A 19,573-nucleotide genomic window follows, 5' to 3' on the forward strand; every position below is an offset into this window, starting at 1 on the left:
CTCCCACTCCCCCTGCTTGTGTTCCCTCTCTCGCTGCGTCTCTCTGTCAAATAAATAAAATCTTAAAAAAAAAAAAAGCATTTCACAGAAGCATCTTCTAGAAAAGTGCCACCTTTTGCCTTCATGTGGGCAAAAACTCAAAAACATATGGCCACTACAGTTTGGCTTGAAGAGGTTGATTTGTTTCCCCCTCTAAGGCTGATATCTGAGCATGGCAGAAATATTTTCCTAAATGTGGAAACATAATCCTATTTTCTGTTGACTCCATCTTGAGACATTTTGGCAACATCACTACAACCCACAAGCAACACAAACTATTCAAGGAAGGCATCTGAGCACACGAGAATTGCCTTTCTCTGGTCAACCTGCTGGCTCCAGAGCTCTCTTCTGATTCTTAACTGTCATCGAGCTCAGTGTTTGTACAGTTTTATGAAGTCAAACTTCTAAATGTCTTACTTCAGTGAGAAACGAAATATAAATCAACCTTTGAAAACTCCACAGACCCTGATATTGAATGCAGAGTCAGGGGAGGTTTGAAGTATTTGGTACTCTGAATATTCACTACTAATTAGCAATGGGTCAATTCTAACCACCCAAGCCCTCCACTCAAGGAATACGCGTTGTGGAATGGGGTAGGCCTGCCGAGGGCTCCTGGCCCTGGATACTGCACCAACATCACATTGTGAAACTCTTGGGCCTCTGGGCAAGTTGACTTAGCGTGGTTCCAAAGACCAGAGGGTTTCCTGCTCTGGGAGTGACAGTGAGCAAAGCAGGTACCAGGGAGTAAGCTCTGACCTTTTCCTCATGCTACTGGGATGACTATGAGCAAATTATTTAGCTTCTCTGAGCCTCAGTCTTCTCTTCTATAAGATAAGGAATATTGGCAATACCCATCTCATAAGACTGTTGGGAAATTAGATGAGATAAGGTGTATAAAGTTCCTCGCACATCAGTGATATGTTTTTTTTTTAAAGATTTTATTTATTTATTGAGAGAGAGAGAGAGAGAATGGTAGAGAGAGAGCATGAGAGGGAAGAAGGTCAGAGGGAGAAGCAGGCTCCCCGCCGAGCAGGGAGCCCGATGTGGGACTTGATCCCAGGACTCCAGGATCGTGACCTGAGCTGAAGGCAGTCGCTTAACCAGCTGAGCCACCCAGGCGCCCCAGTGATATGTTTTAAAAGTTGCTTAGAATAGGGAAGCAAAATCTTGTAGCAGCTAAGCATCCACATTGTAAAGTCAGATTCTGTCCTAAATCAAATTTTAGCCTTGCCCGTTCCTAAGTGACTCTGAGTAAGTCATGGCTCCTTTCTGAGGCTTCGGTTCCCCATCTATTAAATGAAGCTGATGGCAGCACCTGTCTCCCAGCGTTCATTAAATGAGCTCAGAGAGGTGAAGTGCTAGATATGTTGTAAGCCCTCAGGAAATGGGCGCTTTTAGCCTGCCATGAGGGGACAAACACAATTCTGCAAGCATTCAGGAAGAACACGTTGCGTTCCCATCACGGAAGGAAGGCGGGGCAGACACTGATGACTAGAACACAAGGCTGGACTGATGACAGCCAAGACAGGGGTGCTGGAGGCCTGATGGTTCCCTCAGACAGAGGCCAGTATACTAATGCTTGAGGTGAGATCCTGGGGACACAAACCATTGGCCTTGGGGTTTTCTTTCCCAGAGGCTTTTTTGTATTTACAGTTTTATTTAGGCATAAGAGATGTAGATTAAACCACACATATCCGAAGAGTACCACCTGATGAGTTTTGACATAGGTATACACCCACGAAACCAGCACCACCATGGGGATAATGAACATTTTGCATCACCTCCAAAAGATTCTTCATATCCCTTTTGTAATTCATCTCCCATCCCTCCCTTCCCCCAGCGCAAAGCAAACACTGACTTGCTTTATGTCACTTTAGATTAGTTTGCATTTCTGAAACATTATGTAAATGAAATCATGCAGGATGTACTCTTTTTTGTGTGGTTTCTTTCACTCAGCATAATTATTTTGACATTCATCCATGTTGTCATATCTATATCAACAATTTGTTCTCTTTTAGCTGAATGGTATTCCAATGTGTGAAGATACCATATTTGCCTGTTGGTAGACATTAGAATTGTTTCCAGTTTTTATCTATTACAAATAAAGGAACTATAAACATTCATGTACATCACTGCAAGGGCAAATGTTCTAATTTCCTTTAGGAGTGGAAACACCGGGTCATAAGGTAGGTGTATGTTTAACATTTTTTTAACCAAACCACTTTCCAATGTGGCTGCCCTATTTTACATTCCAAAAGCAGTGCATGAAGCTTATAGTTTCTCCAAATCCTCACCAACTATTTGGAGAAGCAAGCATTATGATGTGCTATGATACGGTTTTCTCCATGTCCCTCGTGCTTGAATTTTATTGAGGTTCTTGGATCTGAGGGTTTATAGTTTTTATTACCCTTTGGAAAGTTTCGGCCATTATGTCTTCAAATAACATTTCTGTCTCCCTAATTCCTTTTGGGACTTCAATCACATCCGAAGTTGTCCCACAGTTCACTGTTGCTTTGCTCATTTTTTTCTCTCTTTTTTCTCTCAGTTTCATTTTGGACAGTTTCTATTGCTATGTCTTCAAGTTGACTAAAGTTTTCTTCTGCAGCGTCTAACGTGAGCAATGTCATCAGTGTATTTCTTATCTCAGACATTAACATTCTTTATCTCTAGAAGTAAGATTTGAGTCTGTTTGCTCTCTTCTCTGCCTCTCCTTAACATGCCCACGCTTTCCTCTACCTTCTTGAACATACGAAGTCTGTTTTATTAACAAAACATTTTAATGTCTTTGTCTACCAATCCTATCATCTGTGTCTGTTCTATTTAAGGAGTTTTCTTCTCATTAGGGGTCATAGTTTCCTGTTTTGCCCACCTTGTAATGTTTTATTGGATTTTAGACTTTGCAAATATTATCTTGTTGGGAGCTAGATAATTTTTGTACTCCTTTAAATGTTTTTGAGCCTTGTTCTGAGTTGTGGTAAAGATAGTTGGAAACTGTTCAATCTTTTCAAAGCTTGATTTTAAGCTTTGCTGTGTGGGATCAGAACAAACCTTAGGAGCACCTGGGTGGCTCAGTCGGTTAAACATCTGCCTTCAGCTCAAGTCACGATCCCGGGGTCCTGGGACTGAGCCCCATGTCAGTCTCCCTGCTCAGCGGGGAGCCTGCTTCTCCCTCTGCCTGCCCCTCCCCCTGCTTGTGCTCTCTCTCCCTCTCTCTCTCTCTCTGTCAAATAAATAAAATCTTAAAAAAAGAACAAACTTTAGACTAAGGTTAATTTGGCTCCACCACTAAGGCAATCTTCTTCTGAGTAGTCAGTCTGCTGTCCTGTATGTTACGAAGTGTCTTCTCTCTGGCTTTTGGGAACCTGAGCTCTAGCCGGCCATGGGTGAGCTCTAGACATCCCTCCACCTATTCCTTTTGCGTCATTCTTTCCCCAGCCATAGGGAGTTTTCTCACACACACGTGCTGATCAGCATTTGGTCAAAAATTTGAGAGGTACCTTTTACAGATCCCTGGAGTACGTGTGCGCTCTCTCTCTCTCTCTCTCTCAGAAGCTCCTCTCTAGTATATTACCTTGTAAAATCTAGCCACCCTCACCTCCCTGAATTCTAAACTCTGTCTCCTCAATTTAGGCAGATTTTCAGGTTCAGCCTGGGCTCCCCAACTGGAAACCTCTTCTATGTAGCAAACTGGGCTCACCTCATTTATTTCTCTTTTCCTGAGGATTACTGTCCTGTACTTCTTGTTTTCCAGTGTGTGACAATCACTATTTCATATATTTTGGCCACTTTTTTAGCTGTTTGGAGTGGAAGGGTAAATCCAGTCCTCGTCATTCTTTCACGGCCAGAAGCAGAAGTCCAGATTTCAGTTTTTAAATATTTGAGTTGGATTAGTTTGGGGAATTTTTAATAATACCCTGATAGAAAATGGATGGAATCAAAAGTCAGAAACTGACAAGATCTTTAGAGATTACCTAACACTTCCCTCTCCTCATTTAGTGGATTAAGAAAACAGAGATCAGAGAGGGGAGAGGATCTTCTCATAGTCACACAGCAAGTTAGCCACAGAACTAGGACTAGAAATCGGGTCTCCTGCTCTTCATTTCTAATCCATCCAATTATTTTCTGCCAATACTCTCTTCCAAACCATTTGATTTAGATAGACATAGCTTTGAAATCCAGACCTTCTGTCCTGCCCAAGCCCATGGAGTGGGCAATATTAGCTCACACCCAGATGGTACTTAATTTCCTTTGGATTTTGCAAACACAACCCCTAGGGTTGGCCTAAAGTGAATGCCAGAGAAGCTCATAACATGGAAAAACTTTAAACGCTCCCATGGGTAGGCAATCCAGAACAAAACCATATATTATTCCCCACTGACTTATTACAAACTCGCTAAGCAAGAAAGAGTATGACTTAGAATTTAGATTAACTAATTTGGTCATTTTGCCACCTATGGGAGCCATGTATCCCACTAAGAGAAGCCGTTATCACCGCCCCTGCATTTGTCTTCCCGCAATTCTAGCAATTCTCCTGGATTCCAAACGTTTTTTTCTGATCTGGGTCCCTGGGAACCTTTCTGTTTTGCCTCTTGAGCCTTCCAAGAAGCAGTCTAGGAAATGTCCCTGCATTGGAGTCAGGTAGAACAGGTTTTACCTCTCAGCTCCAACACATGCTGTGTGGCCTTGGGTAAGTTATTCAACCTCTCTGTAAGGACAGGGATGGTACTATCATTCATGGCTTCTAAAGCACTTTTTTAATTTTTCTTTTTACATTTTAGCATCCTTGAAATAAAGAGGTATATTGCTATGAATGATGTGACAGTTAAATTTGCAGCTTTTCTTTCTTAATGATATATGATATCTTGGATTCTAAAAATACTGTATTAATCTCTAACTTGCAGAGTTTCCTCAAGGTTTAAAGAGGATAGAGCAAACATAGGGCTTGGCACATGGTAGGCACTCAAGGACCCTTGCACCTCCATTGTTACCAGAATCAATACCTGGGTTGAGTGGTGGGCCTGTGATTTCCCTCATGCAGCAGTTGATACATCCATCAGGGCAGTGTGATGAGGTGAACAAGTCTGGGAAGATCAGGCTGGCATGCTGCTAGCCAATGTTGCAGCATGTGACTGTCGCCAGACCCTAGAGCCCTTTCTTCTAGTAGCTTCTTGTTCTCTAATAGTATTATCCCAAGATTACTTCTGTTGCCACAGAATTGTGAAGGTAGGGAAAAGGACTAGGTGACGTCTGCGCCATCACCCCAAACTCTCCCTGTCTCATCCCAAGAACCTCTCCAGAATCTAAGGAAGCTTGTCAGTTGAAGGGCTCTTCCAAGGCCATCAGAATCAGAGCCTGCAGGGCCTGAAGCCAAATCCACATTGTCCAAGGCCCCCCACATACCTCCAGTTGGGATGCTGATACTTGAATGCCTTTGAAATTCAAGGACACCAACTCTGTTCATGCCTGGAGGGAACAAGAGGAAACAGACACCTGAGGATTTACAACCCTCAAATATCTCCTTGTACAAAAAAAAAAAAAAAAAAAAAAAAAAAACACAAAAGTGACTTTCATTTCTTTCCCAGAGCTTCCTTGGCTTTCTTGCTGTTTCCTGCAGGCAGACTGGCGTCAGTTGCAGAGGCCTCATCCCGCTTAGCGCCCAGGGGTGCAGCCGCAGGCTCCATGTACCTGCCATTCGAAGGCACCCACCTTTAATATGTACCTCGAGGTCTGCGCCCTGTCTCTGATGGATCCCAGCAGTCCAGAGAACTCTGGGGACCGCAGTGGAAAGGAGGAAAGGGCGGGATGGACTGAACTGGCCTTGGTCTCTGACCACTTGTCACAGCTTGACTGCCTCCCAAGTGATTCTAAAATACCGGCGTCTTGAGGGAACTGCCATTTGACAGTGCATGCCACCCGGGATTCTGCACCATGGCCAGCATGAGGCTAGAAATTAATAACTGTGAGCGATTATCATGGAAACTGTCTCCAGGAAAAACGACCAGGTTTATACCATTCAACCTTGGGAAGATAAAATCAGGTCTAGCAGAAAAAAAGACAAATGATCTACAGCAAATGTAGGACTTTAAATCCAAAGAGCGTCCTGGAGCCTGATGAGACACCTGCCTTGTCTCCCTGTCCGGGAGGCATGGGATGCAGGAGTAGGGGGCGTCTCTCTCTAGCCCATGAACGGACTCAGAATCTTGTGCTCATTCTAGACGCTCTCCAACACCTCCTGCCCTTATCGCTCGGTTCTGTCAATTTTGCCTTTCCGTGGGTCTCTCCGTTCAGCACCCTCTGCGTGACCTGTCAAGACCGGACTTGACTTGTCCCCTGCCACACAGCCTCCTTTCTGCTCTTTGTCCATTCAATGTCTCACCCACCCCCACCTCAGCCCTGCTTCTAGAAGACCCTGGAAAAACAGAAATCTCATCACATCGCCATGCACAGAAACCATCAATGAACAATAATGGCAAAATATTATCATTGTTAAGGCTGAATGGCGTGAACGTGGGGGCTTATTTTATTATTCTCATTACACTTGCGTACGTTTGAAATTGTTCATAATAAAACAAATCCTCGCCAGCCCTCCAGGCATCTGAGGATACAGTCCAAAGTCCCCAGGCTGGCATTCAAGGTCCCTCAGGACCTGCTCCTGCCCCATTTTTCCAGCTCACCTCCTGACACTCACCATACTGTAGCCTCTCTTGGCACCCAGCTCTCTCCCGAAGCCTTATCTCTGCCAGTGTGTCTCCTTCTTGCAGAACATGCTTTCCCTTCTTTCCTACCTAGAAAACGTTTCCTCATCTCTTGGAAACCTCATGCAAATGACCCCTGGACTGGGATATGGGATACCTTCCCAGGCCTGGCCCTCCCTTTTTATTTGGGGGGAGTGGCGGGGGCGGGGGGGGGGGGGGAGGGAGACAGCCTATGCCCTGGTGTCCGTCCAGGCATGATACAGAGCAAACTCTCCGTATGTTTGGGAGAGACCAGAAAGTCTTGGTTAATAAAGCAGGTGCAACATTTACTTGAACTTGGGTAAGTAGGGCAATCTCTCTTAGCTTCGGCTTCTGTCTCTATAAAATGAAGATAATAGCAGTACTTATCTCACAAGGCTGAGGTAAGGATTCGGTGGTATTCTCCGTGTAAACAGCTTAACACAGTACCACAGTACCTGGTGGGGGGGGGGGCGGACTTATAGACAGACTTCAATCAAATAATATAGTGGATAATTAAGCAGCTTCTCCTCGACGAAATGCTCCCAAAACCCACAGGAAAGGAACTACTGTTTAGCCCTTGCTGGGGGCTAGAGAAAACTGGAAAATTGGTGACCTCAGAGTCACGATTCCTCTCTCGGGCCCACGGGTGGTTCTTACTTTAGGGGAGTGGAGGTGAGGGGAGGGGGGTCTTCAAAGGTCGTGGCCGGAGGCCCGGGCCCAGGTTTCTGCTCCTCTGGGAAGAACTGTTGCAGGTCTGTGGCCGGGGCCTGGCCCGAAATCCGGGGGCCAGGAAGGCACAGGGTTGCACGAAAATCCGTCCTGGCGACAATCCCCAGTCTGTGAGGTGTCGGCGAGTTCGGGCCGCCCCGGTGGGGGCCGCGGGGTGAGAAGATGGGAGCGGGGTCCGCGGCGGCGCCCCCCACCCGCCGGCCCCGCTGCTCCCGGCGCCCGCGGCCTCGTGCGTCACCGGCGCGGGCGGGGGCCGAGGGGAGGGGGACGCCGCAAGGTGAGGGCCCCGCGCCGCCTTAAGACGCCGCGCGCCCCCGCCGCCGCTCAGAGCTTGCAGCGCGGCGCGCCGGCCGGACGTGCGGGCTCAGGCGCCCCGCTCCCGCCGCGCCCCGCGCCCCGCGCCCGCCGCGAGCTCCCCCGCCGCCGGCGCCTCGGGAGGCAGCCCGGACGAGCGCGGCGAGTCCCCGAAGGAGCGGCACGCAGCTCCCGCGGCGCGACGCCTCCGCCAGCAACAGGTAAGCGGCCCGGGGCCGCTGCCCGCGCCGCGGCCCCCGCGCCCACCTGGCCCCGCGCTCGAGCGCCCCGGACGCCCAGTCCGCCGCGGCCCGACGGCAGCCGCTCCGGGCCCGGCCGCGCCGAGCCCCCCGTGCGCCCCGCTCGCCCGCCCGCAGCCCTCGCCTGTGCCCTCGCACTTCTCGCGCGCGGCCCCCCACTCTCCCCTTTGCTCCCCGTCCTCTCTTCCTTCAGTCTCTCTTCGATTTTCCTCTCTCCGTCTCTCCCTGCCTCTCATTCGCTTGCTGTCTCTCATTCGTGGTCTCCATTCCTCTTCCTCTCGTTTTTCTATGCCTCTGCGGGTGGCTCTCATCCTGTTTCCGTCTCTCCTTCTCTTTCTGTCTCTCCGGGTCTCATTTTTTCTTTCTCTGTCTCTCTCATTCCCTTTCTCTTCTCTGCCTCCCGGTGTCTCCCTCTTTGCCTCTCTCAGACTCTCCCACCAGCCGGCACCCCTGCCTCCTCTCCTCTCCCCGAGCTCCCCCCGAGCTCCCCCCTCCCCAGCCGCGCCGCTGCGAGAGATAGAGAGATAGCGGGCGGGGGGGGGGGGGGGGCTGGAGGATACAGGGAGGGGGTCGCAGGAGGCATCCTCCCTGCCTCCCGCTGCGGCCGCGCCGCTGAGAAACTAGGAGATTTATCCGCCGGAGCCCGCGGTAGCCAGGGCGGCAGCTGGTTTCCATGGCAAAATAGTCAACCCAGAGATAGAGATCGGAGACAGAGATCCGGCCAGAGAAAAACCGAGGTGAGGGATCGTCGGAGGCAAACGGAGAGACACAGAGATACACACGCACTGAAAACATACGAAGAAAGTGTTGCGCGAGAGTCCCGGGGACAGAGGGAAAGACAGAGAACCCGAGTGTGTAAGTGCGCGCGCTAGCGAGATAGCCCGAGCCACGAGAGACAGGGAGAGCCAGGAGAGACAGCGGCAGATCGTCAGAGGCAACGGCGAGAGACGGGCAGACAGCGGTAAACAGGGAACTAAACGCGCGGAGAGACAGAATCCGCAGGGAGACACGCGGGAGACAGAGGGAGACGCGGAGAGCGACTGGGACACGCAGGCAGCGAGGGATACTGAACAGGGGCACTGGGGACCCACAGAGATTGTCAGGGAGATAGGCTGGGGGAGACCGGGAGAGACGAGACCGCATCGGGAAAGGACCGAGCAGCGCACGCACTAGCGAGGGACAGAGACCGCGACCGGCAGAGACACGCAGAGAGATGGGAGCGCATCAGCGAGAGACGCAGGGAGAGACGGGGACGAGGCCGGGAGACGGGAGGAGAGAGACAGAGAGAGACGTGCGCGCACAGCTACAGAGAAAGTGCGCTGGCGAAAGAGTAACGGGGCGGGGGGCGGGGGAGGGGACGGAGTCCGAGAAATTGACTGAGACCTGAAGGGACGGACGGGAGTGACAAAGAGACGGAAAGCTTGGAGAGAGAACGAGAGACTGACGGGGAACGACTGCGCGCACGTGCTAGCGAGAGACTGGGAAGGAGAGACAGGAGACAGAGTGAGAGACCCGGGCGAGAGAGTTGGAGAAGAACGGTGAGACACGGCCACAGACCCCCAAGAGCCACAGGGCAAGTGCGCTAGTGAGGGACACTGGGGAGAGATGGAGCGACACGTAAACAGGCAGAGACAGCGCTCGGGCATGAAACAGCGCGCGCGCATGCGCCAGCGCCAGAGATCGCGGGAGAGACGCAGAGACGATGTGGGAGAGACGCAGCGCGCGCACGCCCGCGGGAGCGGCGGGGGCGGGGGGCGGGGAGCCCCGGGGAGCCCCGAGACCCCGAGACCCCGAGACCCCGAGACCCCGAGGGAGAGCCGAGCGGAGGGCCCGGGAGAGCAAGAGGAGGTGCGGAGAAACTGCCCTCCCGCGGGCCAGGGCGGCGCGGGGGTCCCGGGGAGGGCGGGGTGACTAACCCGGCCCCGGGTGTTTCTTCCGGCCCCAGCACAGGCACTGGCCACGGCCCGTGCGGCCCGCCCGCCGCCGCCATGACGTCCACCTGCACCAACAGCACACGCGAAAGCAACAGCAGCCACACGTGCCTGCCCCTTTCCAAAATGCCCATCAGCCTGGCTCACGGCATCATCCGCTCGAGCGTGCTGCTCATCTTCCTCACCGCCTCCTTCGTCGGCAACATAGTGCTGGCGCTCGTGTTGCAGCGCAAGCCGCAGCTGCTGCAGGTCACCAACCGCTTCATCTTTAACCTCCTCGTCACTGACCTGCTGCAGATTTCGCTCGTGGCCCCCTGGGTGGTGGCCACTTCCGTGCCTCTCTTCTGGCCCCTCAACAGCCACTTCTGTACCGCCCTGGTGAGCCTCACTCACCTGTTCGCCTTTGCCAGTGTCAACACCATCGTGGTGGTGTCCGTGGATCGCTACCTGTCCATCATCCACCCCCTCTCCTACCCCGCCAAGATGACCCCGCGCCGGGGGTACATGCTCCTCTACGGCACCTGGATCGTGGCCATCCTGCAGAGCACACCCCCTCTCTACGGCTGGGGCCAGGCTGCCTTTGACCAGCGCAATGCCCTCTGCTCCATGATCTGGGGGGCCAGCCCCAGCTACACCATTCTCAGCGTGGTGTCCTTCATCATCATTCCACTGGTGGTCATGATTGCCTGCTACTCCGTGGTGTTCGGTGCGGCCCGGCGGCAGCATGCTCTGCTGTACAACGTCAAGAGCCACAGCTTGGAGGTTCGGGCCAAGGACCGCGTGGAGAATGAAGTTGAAGAGGGAGAGAGGAAGGATGCGATCCGTGGCCAGCATGGAGGTGAGGTCAAGGTCCAGGAGGGCGGCGTGGAGGCCAAGGAAGGGAGCGTGGAGAGCAGTTCGGGGAGCACGGCCAAGGGCAGCGAGGGGGTCAGAGAATGCAGCTCGGTGGTGGCCGGGGAAGGCAGCGCGGAGGGCAAGGAAGAGGGCAGCCTGAAGGCAGACAAGGGCCGCACGGAGGAAGGCCAGTGCAACATCGACCTGGGTGAAGATGACATGGAGTTTGGCGAGGAGGCCATCAATTTCAGTGAGGATGACATCGAGGCCGTGAACATCCCAGAGAGTCTCCCGCCCAGTCGCCGAAACAGCGCCAGCGACCCTCCTCTGCCCAGGTGCTACCAGTGCAAAGCTGCGAAAGTGATCTTCCTCATCATTTTCTCCTACGTGCTGTCTCTGGGGCCCTACTGCTTCCTAGCAGTCCTGGCTGTGTGGGTGGATGTCCAAACCAAGGTACCCCAGTGGGTGATCACCATCATCATCTGGCTTTTCTTCCTACAGTGCTGCATCCACCCGTACATCTACGGCTACATGCACAAGACCATCAAGAAGGAAATCCAGGATATGCTGAAGAAGTTCTTCTGCAAGGAAAAGCCCCCAAAAGAAGACAGCCACCCAGACCTGCCGGGAACAGAAGCCGGCACAGAGGGTGGGACCGAAGGCAAGACCATCCCTTCCCATGATTCTGCCATTTCGCCTTGAAGCTAGTTCGAAGGCAAAGCTTGAACCGTGCACAGTGCAGAAACAGGAGCAGCTTTGTTTTCCGCGGACCGCCCCCAATCCCGGTAACGCCAACCCATACCATTTCAGGCAAAGGCCTTGCACACATCCTTCTCACCGCCAGATAGAGAAACATGTGGAAGAGGTAGGAACTGGAGTTTTCCCTTAGAAGTGTGTCCCTCAAAGCGCAGACTTGAGGATTCTGACTGAAATATCCCCCCCCAAAAAAAGTATTAGGCTCTAAATTTCTTAAAGCAACAAGGGCTATCCACTTTGGACCTGTGTCTGTCTCCCCAGAGCTACAGCGTGTCAGCTTTTGCTCTGAGGAAAAAGGAAGATGATGCCTGTGAACTTAAGGACTTTTAGGCCCTCAGGTCAAGAGATTATGGGTAAGGGCTACAGCCTGTGTTCAACTGAAAGAAAAGCAGCGGACCAAATCATTCATGGAGCCCAAGAAGCAGAACCCCACTGACTGATCAATGTACGAGTCAAGTTCTAAACTGAAGAGACCCACGATCTGGTGTAAAGACTATTATGGAAACTAAGGCAAAGGGCATCGTGTAGTTAAAATACCAAGAAAGTTTCTAGATCCTCGAAAGGGATCCAGAAAAGCAGAACAGGATATTAGGGCATGTTTGAAATGGGAAGGTAGTCCAAGGGAAAAGGTAGAGAAATAACACACATCCATGAGGCTAAACAGTTGGCTCTTTTCCGTAAAACCCTGGGTTTGTGCTCGGGCTGGGACCCAGGTCATTCCACGCAAATGGAAAATTGTCAATTGACACTAAAACTATTTTCTGTCTCCTATTCGAATAATAGTGAGACAGAAAGCATGCCACAATTTCACAGTTTTCCCTTTGTGATTGAATCGGGATGCTCATAAGAATCCTCCAAATCTCCTCTGCCAGTCACTTGTTCGGGGGTGGGGGTGCGGGGGTTCCCAAATAGGCCTTTTTGGTCAAACAGTATTTCCAGAAAAAAAAAAAAAAGAAAGAAAGAAACGTGACTGGGAGTGGCTAAAAGTTTACAAAACTCACACTGCCAATCAAGAGTGATGTGGCCATTAGAAATCTCTTTTGTGTCCGTGGGATCATAGACAAGTGACATGACCTCCACGTGGGGAGCAAGTAAGACAGGCTAAACATTTTCCTTCCTCCAGGCACACCCATGTGTCTTTTCCACCTGTGGCTCTCTCTAAAGCCTTTAAGCTCCCTGCAGATGTGGAAGAGAAATAGAAGAGAGTCAGAAATAGCAGAGACGGTGGTTTCACAATACCTGGCAAGCATCTGACCTATTTCAAACAATCCTAAGTGAAAGCATTCAGGTCAGACATATCCTAAGTATTGCTACTGAAATACGTTGCTTTGGCAAAGACTTCACAATACCTAAATTATCCCCAGGGTCAATACAGAGGAAGGCTCTTTCACATCTCAAACCCCAAAATCACTTTGGGTCAGGATATGCCTGTGTATTTCTGAGGGCACAGACCACATTGACATGACCAAATAAACATGGACCCCCAAAATGGTCAAGACAGTGTTTTTGATCCTCCTGATGATCAAATGAAAGCAACTCCATGGCCAGTCAACTGTTCATGCAGAAAGCCAACATTAATATGGGTGGAGGGAGAGGAGGGGGTATTTGGTTGAAAAATGGTTCGTCGGGTGGTTGTACATAAAGATGGCCATATTCAGAGTTTAGCCTCATTCTTGTGTGATTACCATGTCTATATTAGAACTCAAATTTCATTCATGTAAAGGACCAACTCATTGAATTTTTTTATCTCTTCCTCCTCACAGATTCCAACATGAGCTTCTCAAGGGGGAGAGGTAAACAGCAGTGTATGTGGGCTATGAATAAGTCTGCGTGGAAACTTGGGATTGCCACGTTCAGAATTTAGGAAAGGAGAGGGGGATAGAGGCAAACGGTACTGAGCTGGCCTGTCGACTCAGTGTGTCCGTGAAAATCTTATCAGTTCCAACCTCATTACCCTGGAGCGTGTGGTAATTCTGACAAGTGTGGGCTGAAGTTTCCCCTTGCACTATCCTTTATTTTTCTACTAAAATGTATAAAGTGAATTAATAGTCATAAATTTATTATACCAATTTATTGCCAAACTCTCACAGTGACCTGTCCTCAAAGGATAGCTGGGTGGAGAAATGGCCCGTGTGGCCAGGCCTCTTAATACGGGGGAAGGGTATCGCCTTGAAGGTCTGTCATGGTCAAAACAGTTCAAAGTAGCGAGAGCCTGTCCTTTGAGTAGAAATGCTTACCTGGGTAGGAAACAGGATTTCCAACACACGTGTCTCCAAATATTTTGTTGAAACTGAACTTCTTGTTTTATTTTTTAAAGCTCAACCCCTTCAAAGTGTATCAGAGAAAATTGTTTGCCAAAATCCCAAATCAAAATGGAACCAGAGCCTGTCCGAGTGTGGTAAGTTTACTTAACAGCACACGCAACATTCTCCGGGCCACCAAGACTCACCAATTTCCTTTATAAAGTTCCTCTTTTCCCTATTTTAGTCATTGTCCGTTCTTACAGCAAATTGGATTTTTCAAAGGTGAAAACCTTTTGAAAATTAGGAGACTGGAAAAGAGGACCTTTGAATTAAGAGCACTCTGCTTTGCTGACATTTTCTACTTAATGAACAATAGGGCCTCTGGTTAGCTCGAGATAGCAACTGCTTCAAATTTTGTGCTATTTTGAATAGAACACTATCAACCTAATGAGGTTTTGCTGCACATACTGTTTTGTCATTTAAAAATCTGAAAGCACACAAAAAAGTCATCATTAGCCTCACAGATCCTCATGTGCAATAGCATTCCCTAAATGTTTTTAAAGGATGTATTCTTTTGCCAAGGCCACTTCATATGTGCAGTAAAAATCCCATTAAAGTACAGGGGCCAGACAAATCAGACTTTGAAATGATGTGATTTCCAATTTAATGATTTCCTTATTTAAAAATAATAAAGCATCTAGTTTGCCAAGGAGTCGCAGGTGCTTTCACTAACACACCAATTTCAAAAAGCTTGGGAAGGCAGTAATAAGGAGCAAGCCTTGGGCTTCCATGGCTTCTGTGATTCAAGGGTCCATCTTCTGGAAAACACCACAAAGAGCAGCTCCCTGCCTACCTCTTGCCGGCAGGCCCCTGCCTCCACCTGTCTCACTCCCCCTCCCTCCCCTTGCCCTGCTGGCCAGTCCCCTCCTGCACCCAGAGCTGACAGATTTGCAGGAACCTGGAGGCCCGTGGAAGCAGGGAAGGAGAGAAGTGAAAGGTAGGAGTGAGCAGCAGTAAAAGGTATTTTTCTCTCTCCTCCCCAACTCCAGTCCAATTTAGAGATGACGGGATATCAACTTCAAATTCAACAGGTAAGGAAAAGTGCCATTTTATAGCTTAGGAGGAGGTCGGCACCTCATTTCTTACCCAAAAAGCACCCAATACAGCCCATCTTTGGGGACACCTTCAGTCCTGTAGATACTGTCCACTGATTGCAGCAGGAAAAAAAAAAAACACTAAAAAAACTTTTACCTATAAAATTATAAGGTGCCTAACATTGCCTTATTTTATACATAATTAGCCAATTAAGCTAAAGTTACTTCAAAAGATTTTTTTCATACTACCTTGAAGAATAATTTACAAGATTAAACTAGGCGTTCTTTCTTAGACTTTGCCAAAATGCTCTTAAAAATGTCTGAAATACACCACTTGGAAGAGAAGAATTATGCATCATCTGGTAATTGGAACTCTCCAAAATAAAACCCTCAGAGGTTGTCGGGATGAAACACAGAGAATAACAATTTATTAACTACTGGACTCGTTTTTTCTCTCACAACTATCCTCCCCCATATTTTGAGGAAAAAAAAAAAAAACAAAAGAAGTGTTTGCCCCTCATAATGGTTCTTTTTGGTTATTGTTTTTTGTTTTTGTTTTTGTTTTTTGCTGTGTTCCTCTTTAAGACAAACCCCATGCTGTCAGGAGAGGCTTCTCTAAGCAAAACGTCTTTTCCTTCTAGAGCAGACAAAAAGATTAAAGGAACAGTTGGCTGCCAGCCAGTTACCAAGATAAGGAGAGAAAATCTGGTCAGTCATGGCTTTTAACCCTCTCCCTCCTTATCTCTGTCTCTCTCGTTTTCTGTGGGCTGGACAGGTGCTCTTGACCCCCCTCAAAGCCCCTCCCAGCTTAGGCACGAGGAGATGGAAGCAGTGAGCTGCAGATAGCAGACCATAGCCTAAAACTTGAAAAGAAGCCCTTGTCATAAATTCTTTCCAGTTACTTACAAAGGCTCTCTTCCTCGATGGCAAATGCCCAGCTTGTTTACAGCAGTCTTCTGCTAAAAGCAACAAGACTGGCTGAAGGAAGAAGTAGGAAAGCTGCAGTCCACCGAACTTGACCACTGATTGCCACGTCACTGGCAAGTTCACTGCTCTTTGGTAAGTAGAATAAGAATCCTCGGGGTAAAAATGAAGGCTGCCAGTAGGAATCAAATGTTCCCATCATTGCCTCCCAAAACTCTTAGATCTCAAAGTACACACACCAAGAGGAAACCACATAATTTCTACACTCACGAGAGGCTCGCTATGTTTGAAGACTCATTACTGGATCTCCCTTGTTCCAAACTGTAGACGGAAACAAGATTGGTTTTAGCTTGGTGCTTTAAAGTTGAGTGGATTCCCCACCATGCTTCATCTGTGTTACAACTTTAATGTTAAAAATTTGGTATTTTGGTCTGTTTCAGTGGTGTATTCCCTTCTGTGGTAGTTCTCCTAAATCTAAGCTGTAACTGTATATAAAATACCAGTGTTCTTGGAGATAAGGTGCTAGATATTAGATTGTATGTGTTCATAGATAGTGTCATCCTCAACAATGGATAGTTCGTACATGTAAAGTTAATAAAATGCATGCAGAATTTCATGTGTGACCCACACCTTGGTCAGTTTCTGAAGTAGAACATAGTACATTCGTTTTTTTAAAATTTCATTTTTAAAGTGTATACTACAGGCTGTATAAGACGGCTCTTATACAGTGGGGTAGCAGGTAACAGGTGCCTTTCGTTCCTTAAATCCCTGGTAGTCTCTGACAGGGGAGAACTTATTCTAGTACAATTGATCATTAGTGTGAATTAATAATCTTGGCTGAAGTCCTCCCTGGCCGTTCTCCACAACATGCTTGGCACTGGTATGCCTGTTGTCCATTAGGGTGAATGTACAGAATGCAAAATCAAAAAAGACAATCCTTTCCCCTTCAAAGAGCACAGACCACAGGAGAGGCTATTGGAGTCCTGTTGACAGGATTAAAAAAAAAAAAAATACTGTACTCTCAAGACCCAACCAGTACCTGACCGTGAACTGACAGGACACACATTTAGCAGATCTATATTGTGCCCATCCCTCTATGGCTAGAGCAGCACCCAAACCCAGAAAAAGGCTGCTCTGGGTTTTTCCTTTGATCGGTCGCCTGAGAGATGAGCTAGAGCACGGATGGGTAAATAACGTAGTGGGACTCCTCCGGGGTTCGCAGCTAAGGTGTTTGAGAATATTACAGTCATGTATCAACAACATTTGCATCAGACGAAAAAGAGAGAACGATGAGTTTATTATATTTTAAAACAAAAATATGAAAACAGAAGACTATGTATATACGTATACCCTCATTGAGTAATTTCTAAAACTGCCTTTAAAAATCAAATTTTATGTGCTCTGAGACTGAAAACCATAGAAAGATGCATTCAGTCAAAAACAGTTCTCTTTAATATGTTCAATTTTGAATTTAAAATTTTCCTTTTCCTTTAAAAAAAATTTGTAATTTAAAAGTGCCTTTTCAAAGGATTGCCACATTACAATCCTGGGGCCAGGTTCCCCTTGGCACAACTTACCTTCAGGTGCACAAAAGGGGTGGGCTTTATCCTCCTGCCCCAGCAAGAAGAGAAACCCCTTCACACCCCAGTCAAATTCATAAATCAATACTGTTACATGGGCCAGTAGTCTCAGAGACTCTGCCCAAGGACAAGGTTTCATATATTGGTTGGTTTTAATTGGATCCTTTCTAAAATGGTTACAATGCATTTTTTTTGCCGGACAGGAATAATGGACTCCTGCTTGGGGAAGGCAGAGAGATTGATGTTTGTGGCTTAACTAAATATTATTAAGTAATGTTTGTGTTTCTTAAATAGGTGCTGTTAATCTGTCCTTGGTATTCTTCTTAAATATGCTAAATAAAGTCTAATTTTAATGTGCGTATCTGGTTATTATGCTGGGCTCAGTGGGAAAACAGTGAGGGAGACACACAACTAGGTCCCCGTGCATTCTGTCTTGCTCGAAGGGAGGAGACAGGATAAACTAACTGTATGACATGGTAGGATGGAACATAGGGGCTCCAAGATTTCATACTGTGCTGCCCCAATACAAGAAATATGCCACAGGATGGGGGAGCCATCCTGATGGGCTTGCTGGAAGAGGGGCATGTGCCTCAGTCCTCTATGAATGAAAAGGATTTCAAAGTGACAGTTGGGTGGGCAGAGTAGGAAAAGGGCCAGGTGGTTTGTGGGGTTCCCAAGGCAATGAGGTCTGCCCAGGGGGAGGGGAAGGAGTAGCCTTCCATTTTAGGAAACAATACTGCCCAGCACCCAGGTAACCCCCACTGGGCTCCTGCTCCTACCACCCTGCTACCCATTACCAGGACACCTCCCTTGGCACAACCCAGTCCCAGCCACCTCAGCTCAGCCCCAGTTCACCAGGGTTTCCGGAACAGGAGGGCAGGCGCACGTTCCCTCGAGCCCCAGGGTGAGAAAATTATACCTTGAACACCAGCCATGACATATGCACACACAGGACACAGACAAGACAGTCAAATATGTCTACAACATAAGAGCCCCCTAGTTCCTCCGGAGCTGACGTGCTTGACCTGCTAGTGGCTCTTCTGTCATCTCATCAGCAGTAGTTCAAGGAATTGCACACCTCGTGCTTCCCGAGTGGCATTCATGGCCCATGCTCAGAGGCTCAGGGAGCTATTAATCTCCGTTTCAATCAAAGTAAAGTGCTCTTCTCCATTTTTCACTCCAAAATCAAGCTAAACACTGATGTACACATTGTATTTCAAGATGTTCAAAGATGGCTGCCACGAGACCTGCACACAGCTGCAAAAATAAATTTGCCCTTCTATTTCTTTCTAATACTTATTACTGAAGTATGGGTGACCTACAATGTTATATGAGTTTCAGGTGGACAACACAGTGATTCAACAATTCTGTAGGTTACTCGCTGCTCCCCACAATGGGTATGGTCACCATCAGTCACCATACAACATTATTACAACATGATAGACTGTATTCTCTATGCTGTCCTTTCCATCTCCATCACTTACTTATTTTATAACTGGCAGTTTGTACTTCTTAATCCCCTTCACCTATTTCGCCCATCCCCCTCCCCCCCCTCCCCACTGACAACCACAGTTTGTTCTCTGTACCTCTGAGTCCATTTCCATTTGTTAATTTTTTTTTTTAGATTCTACATATGAGTGAAATCATATGGTACGAGTCTTTCTCTGCCTATTTCACTCAGCATAATACCCTCAAGGTCCAGCCATGTGTCACAAATGGCAAGAGCTCATTCTTTTTTTTTTCTTTTTTTTGAAGATTTTATTTATTTGACAGAGAGAGACACAGTGAGAGAAGGAACACAAGCAGCAGGGGTGGGAGAAGGAGAAGCAGGTTTCCCGCCAACCAGGGAGCCCGATGCGGGGCTCGATCCCAGGACTCTGGGATCATGACCTGAGCCGAAGGCAGACGCTTAACGACTGAGCCACCCAGGCGCCCCAAGAGCTCATTCGTTTAACAAATTTGCCTTTCGAGCAAACTACTACCATCAATGCAAACAGGAGGGCTTGTGAGCTTAGATAAAACTCCCAGGCAGCCAACCCGGTGGGAAGAGTCCCCTGAAGCTCACTATAACACTGCTTGGTTCAAAGTATTTAGAGGAGAATGGAATTGGTTCCAGTGAATCTCAACAACAGTTACTCCTCTCAGGCAGGGCCTAGGGCTCAGCCTGATTTTG

General features: G+C 48.3%; 1 protein-coding gene across 1 annotated transcript; it reads left to right on the forward strand.

Moving 5' to 3' along the window:
- Positions 1 to 10,026: 10,026 nt before the first annotated feature.
- GPR101 (G protein-coupled receptor 101) lies at positions 10,027 to 17,717 on the forward strand. The gene has a single exon (XM_027607427.2). The coding sequence runs from the start codon at positions 10,027 to 10,029 to the stop codon at positions 11,503 to 11,505; it is 1,479 nt and encodes a 492-aa protein (XP_027463228.1). The 3' UTR covers positions 11,506 to 17,717.
- The last annotated feature ends 1,856 nt before the right edge of the window (positions 17,718 to 19,573 follow it).

Source organism: Zalophus californianus, chromosome X, assembly GCF_009762305.2.
Source record: "Zalophus californianus isolate mZalCal1 chromosome X, mZalCal1.pri.v2, whole genome shotgun sequence".
Lineage (NCBI taxonomy): Eukaryota > Metazoa > Chordata > Mammalia > Carnivora > Otariidae > Zalophus > Zalophus californianus.